Source organism: Octodon degus, unplaced genomic scaffold, assembly GCF_000260255.1.
Source record: "Octodon degus isolate 3935 unplaced genomic scaffold, OctDeg1.0 scaffold00073, whole genome shotgun sequence".
Taxonomy (NCBI): Eukaryota; Metazoa; Chordata; class Mammalia; order Rodentia; family Octodontidae; genus Octodon; species Octodon degus.
Window position 1 is genome coordinate 5,191,005 of NW_004524649.1, and position 6,743 is coordinate 5,197,747.

Here is a 6,743-nt window from a genome sequence, read left to right on the forward strand (position 1 = left end):
AGACACAGAGTAAGAGAAGAGAGAGACAGACAGAGAGAGAGAGAGAGAGAGAGAGAGAGAGAGAGAGAGAGACAGACAGACAGACAGACAGACAGAGTCAGAGTCAGAGTCAGAGTCAGTGACAGAGAGGCAAAAGGACAAAGAGGAAGGAAGAAGGAAAATGAGGGGGAAAAGAAGTAGAAGAATAAGAAAAAAGGTAGAAGAAAAGAAGAGAATCAATGGCTTGAAGATGCTGTCAATATAAACCTCTCAAACTGAAAGGTAAAGAGAAAGAAGGAAAACATGGAACTGAATATCCCAGAACTATGAGACTGCAAAGGATATAACATACACATAATAAGAATACCAGAAAGAACAAAAAGAGAAAGGAACATAAGAGGCATTTGAAGCAGAATTATAGACCCAAAATCATAATTGGGAAAGCCTGAGCACACAGGGATAAATAAGAAAAACTTTATGTCTAGGAATATCATAAAGATCCGTAATGTGTACATGCTCATCAGAGCCTTCAAAATACATAGGCAAAACTGGTAGTACTGTGGAGAAGTAGATAAATCCACCATTAAAGATACAGACTTGACCATATCTCTATCAATAACTGACAGATCCAGTAAGTAAGCAGTAATGAAATAGGCCCATTAATCAATCCAACCCAAGTGACACGAATACTTCATCCAACAACACAAAAAGTGTATTTTTCTCAACCTCACATGGATCATGAAGTAGGTGGAGCATATTCATTGCCACCAGGATGGCTGGAAGGAAGCTGACCAGTGACGAAAAAACTGCAGGTTGTGAGGCACATGGTCAGGGAGGTGGGCTGTAAAGAAGACTCTGGCTCAAAGCCTCTGTGTCACTTCTGTGCCCTATGCTTTATTTGTAAAATGTGAATCTACCTCAGGCTCATTACTTTGCTTCCATCTCCCTGAAAAAGAGATCTGATTATTTTTTAATTATTATTATTTTTTTTTGGTACTGGGGCTCAAACTCAGGACTTCGTGTTTCAGGCAGGTACTTAAGTCACTAAGCTCTCTCTCCAGCTCAAAATTTGATTCAATTAGCATTTTAAAAAAAAATATCATAGGGCCAGAGAGATAGCTCAGCACCATAAGTACCTGCCTGGCAAGTAAAAGGTCTTGAGTTTGATCCTCAGTACAAAAAAAAAAAAAAAAAAAAAAAAAAAAAAAAAATTATAGAGTCAGTGTTAAACAGCTAACAAGTTTTCTATATAATACACACACACAAACTTTCAATAATTTTTTTCACCTAGTATTTCCAATCAATAGTAAAAAAGCACACATTAGCTTTTGAGTTGGTGAATATGAGTTGCTACTGTAAGTGCTGAAAATGTATAATACTGATACTCCTTTTTAACACTAAAATTTCCAAAGTCCTCACTTTTACCCTCAGAAAAGAAAATCTCACTTTGATATATAATGAGAATTCATGAACTCATTTAATTGTATCAGAACAGCGACACTCTAACAAATTAAGTAAAGATCAAGTAATTAATCAGCTACAAAATTCTGAGTCTTAAAGCTGAATTGCTAGTACATTTACCTGTCATCTTCTATGGTAAAAAAAATTCCAAAATAGATTTATTTTTTAAAAAGTCTGAGAGTAGGAAGTAGGTGAATTAAGAATTAAATGGGGACTATCTGGATAAATATAAGAGGTCAACCACAATGATTCAATGAGCATTACTTTAAAAAGCTAGTTTAAAAAGTTAGCTAAAAAAAAGAAAAAAATTAGATTTTTTAAAAAATGTATTTGGTATAGGGTCTCACTGCGCAGCCTGGACATGTAGTGATCCTCCTGTCTCAGCCTCCCCAGTAGTGGGATCACAGGAATGCACCACCACCCCAGGACTCGGTGCCCAGCTCACCATGCCCAGGGCTGGGGCCAGCTCTGCTTATGAGATTTAAGAAATGCATGCATTTGTGATTGAGTGCTCAAGGATACACTCTCAGGGAAATGGTCTCCAAAACTATCTACAATAAAGAACAGAATAGTAAAAAAGAGGAGAAAAGGATGGCTTACTGTCTTGGGGAGCTAGCGCAGGATGCCTTTTTTGAATCAGGAGAGCTCAGAGTTTGCAAAACACCATCACTTTTTCTGGCGGTGTGGACGTCTCTTTCCTGTTCAGCGTGGATTAGGGTGAAGGGCTGTCTCCCAGCTTCTCCCTCCATTTGGGTGCCCACATGTAGACGTGGCTCTGGGCTCTGTAAAATGAGGTCATCTTCACTGATGGAGACTGTGAGGCTGCTGCTGCTGCTGCTTGCACTTCCCTCCTCTTGCTCTTCCTGCATGTGCTCCAAGGACCTGTGAGGCTCTGGGTCCCCAGGGGTGAGGTGACCTGCACAGGAGATAGTACACAGATTGCTGTCATTAATGTCATGGAGAATCAAGGTAACACAGAGCAGAATGACCCTTAATTAAGAACACACAGAAATAATCCACAATTATAGGATTTAAAAATTCAAAATGTTTTTATTTTCCATAAAAAACTAAAAAATTTTGAAATTTGTGGTGCTGGAGATTGAGGGCTATGTGCGTGCTAAGCACACGATGTTCTATTACTAAGCCACACCCCAGCACTCAAAAAATCCATGTTTTAAAAAAATCATTGAGTTTAAAAATTAGTGAATTTACTTTCAAATCTATGTCCAGAATAAAAACCAAACCAAACCCAAACAAAAAACCAAAAAAAAAAAGAAAAAAAAAAAAAAAGCTATGTCCAGGTATACAGTGAATAACTCATTAGAATGTAATTTACCAACAACATCACAGTTTTAGTTTTCGACAGAAGACATAAAATGGGGTATATTTTGTCCTTACAATCCTTATGATCACTTTCCACCTGGAAAAAACAAACCCCCACAAAAGCCAGCAAGCCAGCGCAGCCTCTCATCCCACCTGGGGAAGCGGCCCCCTCAGAGTGTATCTCTGGAGACCTCTTATTTTCAGATGCACAGTGCTTGGAAACTGATAGGGCAGAGACAGGCAGGTTGGCACTTTCTTCCTCAACTTCAATATGCTCTTGTGTCAGTCTTCCCTCCTCTGATCCCTCTGATCTGCTGCAACTGTCACACTTTAAATCACTGGTTCTGTTCTCAGGATTTAATCTCTGCTGTGGTGAGGAACGGAGTTCTGCAGACTTTCTGCCTTCAGATAAATTACTCTCCCTGTGCCTCGGGCTGCTTCCTATCTCTAGGCAATGAGTTTGTTCCTCCTCAGAGGGAGCCCGTGCTGTGACTGGCGTCTTCTCACCAATCTGAAGAGATGTCTCGCCATCTACTTTGTCAGACTTAGTTAAGCACTGCGTGTCACTAGGAGTTTGTACTACATAGCTGTCTGTCACTCTGCTGCTTGGGGCTGTCTGTCGGTGTGAATGTGGGTCGGGAATTGAGAAGTTCTTTGTGGGCTGGGCAGATTCCTGCTCTGTGCTGAAATCTCCAATGCTTGAGAGGGCTGACATTTGGCGGCCCATAAAGATTGTTGCTGGTTGATACAACCCTGTTGACATGGACACAGAGTTCATTCTGGCTGGTACTGCAACCTGCAAGGAGAAGTATGAGTTAGCCAAGTGAACACAATGAGTCTGCCTTCAGAAAGGAGGGAAGTAAGGGAAGTAGAGCCATGAAAGTCACCATTTGCCATCTTTAATGAAATGCATGCCAAATATATAGCAAATAAGCAAAAAATTATATAGTACATACTATTTAGTAGCAGTGCTGATTCATAAAGAAATTATGGCTAGGGAATATGGAGCCTATAGTTTTGAAAAACAGTCCAGGGAGATGGCTCAGTAAAATAAGTGCTTGCCTGGCAATTGCAAGGGTCTGAGTTCAAATCCCCAGTTCCACCAAAAAAGAAAAAAAAAATTTGAAAAACGAAAGCACATACTTAACTGAACTGCATACTTAAACTCAATCACACTGGCAGATTTCTTGCTATGTATAATTTATCACAATAAAAACTAAACCACTAGTCCTGGCCCAGGCCCCAGTGAGTGTGTGGGAGAGCTTCCTGCTACTCTGCGCGGGCAGGACCTGACGGTCCCAGCCCAGGCACAGCATGGGTAGGACCCCCTTCCACCCCCTTGGGCCTCCCCACCATTCTGCAGTACCCCCCACCCTGCCTGCCCAGTGAGAATTTCTGCCGTGTTCTGAGGACCCCCAGATATAGCCCTAGCCCAGGCCCAGTGAGTGCGTGGGACAGCTTCCTCTCCCCCCTACTCCCCCTTGTCCCCTCCAGACTCAGCTCAGGCCTAGACTACGGGCCTGGGGTGAAACCCCGCAGCTGTAATCCCCGCAGAGAGTGTAGGGGACAAAGCCACCCAGCTAGTCCAGGAGCAGAACATCTTGCCAGAGGGGCATAACAAGATCACTCCCAAGGGCAGCAGCAGGAAGGAGCTGAGCACAGCAGCCAGACCCAAGCAAGGCACAGCAGGATAAATCCAAACTTTGTAGATCTGCACCTGAATTTTAATAAATACTAAGGTTATAACTGCACCAAAGCTCTACAACAAAGGTCAGAAGACAGTGCTACATAAAATGACGAGAAGGAGCAAAATGCAACCTCAGAACCCAAGCCCATCCATAACAAGTACAGAGGACACTATCACAGAAGAAATTGGGAATCACACAGCTGAAAGCAATGAATCAACAGTTTCTGAAATAAAGAAACAACTGCAGAAAGGTATAGAGGAACTCAGATTGGAAATGAAAAAAAGAAATCCCTGAATTAATAGCATCTGCAGTAGAGAATCAAATGCAGAAACATATGGAAGAAACCCAGTGCCCACCCAGAACAAATGCAGAGGACATTAGTTCAACTGAAATGTATGAATTAATAGCGTTAATAGTAAATAACCAACAGTAGAAAGTTATAGAGGAACTCAGAGCTGAATTCTTTTCTGAAATAAAAAAAGAATTCTCTGAACTTACAGTATCTGAAGCAAAGAATCAACTACAGAAACATAGGGAGGAAACCTGATCTGAAGAAAACACTGTAGTAAAAGAATTAATAACTGCTTCTAAAGAAGACATTGAATAAAAAAAATAGAGGAGATTAGAAAAATGATGGACTCCTTGGATGAGCAATACAGGAAAGAAATAAATCACATGAAGCAGAGTGAAAGAGATATAGAGGAACTTAAAATCTCAGTCACAAGCTTGCAAAACCGTTCAAGTGAAAGTCAAGACAGAGTTTTAGATCTTGAAGTGACTGGTGCAGCTAGTAAAAAGGTAAGAAAAGATCTCTTAAAAACAACTAGGATGCAAGAAAAAATAATTCATCACTTGCAGGATGATGATAAGATGAACAATGTGAGACTAATAGGTATCAATGAGAAAGAAGGAGTCAATACAAAGGACATTAAAAAATATGGGCAGAAGTAATAGCAAAAAACTTACCAAATATGAGGAAACAATCTGACATTCAGGTAACTGAAGCATACAGAACACCAAGCAACCTCAACCCAATGAAAAACACACCAAGACATATAATAGTCAAGATCCCAGAAATTCAGCACAAGAATAATATACTGAAAGCTGCTAGAGAAAAGAAGCAGATCACATTCAAAGGAAAATCAATCAGAATTATAGCTGACATCTCGTCACAAACCATGAAGGCAAGAAGAGCATGGAGCAGAGTACTTCAAGTCCTCTATGAAAACAAATTTCAGCCCAGACTACTATACCCTGCAAAACTCTCTTTCAAGTTTGATGGAGAAGTGAAATACTTACATGACAACAACTAAAGAATTTCATGATGGCAAAACCAACTCTACACAGACTACTGAAAGATGTTCTAGAGAGGGACCAAAATGATCAGAACTCCACCAACGAGAACAGAAGATACCCACTAAATAGGGCAAACAACTAAACACATGAGAAAAAGGAGTAAACGACAACAGGAAAGTAACATGTCAATCGTAAGTCAATACATCTCAATTCTAACCATCAATGTAAATGGACTCAATATACCAATTAAGAAAAATAGACTGGCACAGTGGATTAGGAAACAAAATCCAACAATATACTGTATACAAGAAACACATTTAACTCATAAAGACATTCATAGGCTGAAAGTCAAAGGATGGAACACAATACTACATGCCCCAGCACTTCAGAGAAAAGCAGGGGTAGCAATCCTATTCTCAGACAGTCTCAACTCCAAACCAAGAACGATCAAGTGAAATAAAGAAGGCCACTATATACTGGTTAGGGGAAAAATTCAAGAAAAAAAAGTAACACTCATAAATATGTATGCACCAAACACGGGAGTACCCAACTATATAAAGCAAATCTTAATGGACATGAAAAATCTAATATCCAATACCACAATCTTAACAGGAGACCTTAACACCCCCTTATCCCCAAAAAATAGGTCAACCAGACAAAAAATTAGCAAAGAAACAACAGAACTGAACCAGAGCTTGAAACAAATGGACTTGGTGGATATATACAAGTGTTCTACCCAAACACAGCTGAATACACATTTTTCTCAGCTGCACATGGGTCATTTTGTAAAATAGACCACATAATGGTCCATAGGTCATGCTTAAGTATATGCAAGAAAACAGAAATTATCCCATGCATATTATCTGACCACAGTACAATGAAACTGGAAATAAATGACAAAAGAAACCTTAAACCCTAAATACATGAAAATTAAACGACACCTTACTCAGCAACCAATGGGTCACAGATGAAATTAAACAAGAAATTCAACAATAT

General features: G+C 39.9%; 1 protein-coding gene across 2 annotated transcripts in view; it reads right to left on the bottom strand.

The window, feature by feature from the left end:
• Kiz (kizuna centrosomal protein) overlaps positions 1-6,743 on the bottom strand; it is a 105,235-nt gene that overhangs the window by 61,914 nt on the left and 36,578 nt on the right. For both annotated transcript variants that reach the window (XM_023720147.1, XM_023720148.1), the window contains 2 exons: positions 2,917-3,559; positions 2,041-2,356 (listed from right to left, as the gene is read on the bottom strand). In XM_023720147.1, coding sequence (XP_023575915.1) covers positions 2,041-2,356; positions 2,917-3,559 — 959 coding nt within the window. The remainder of the gene's footprint in view (positions 1-2,040; positions 2,357-2,916; positions 3,560-6,743) is intronic.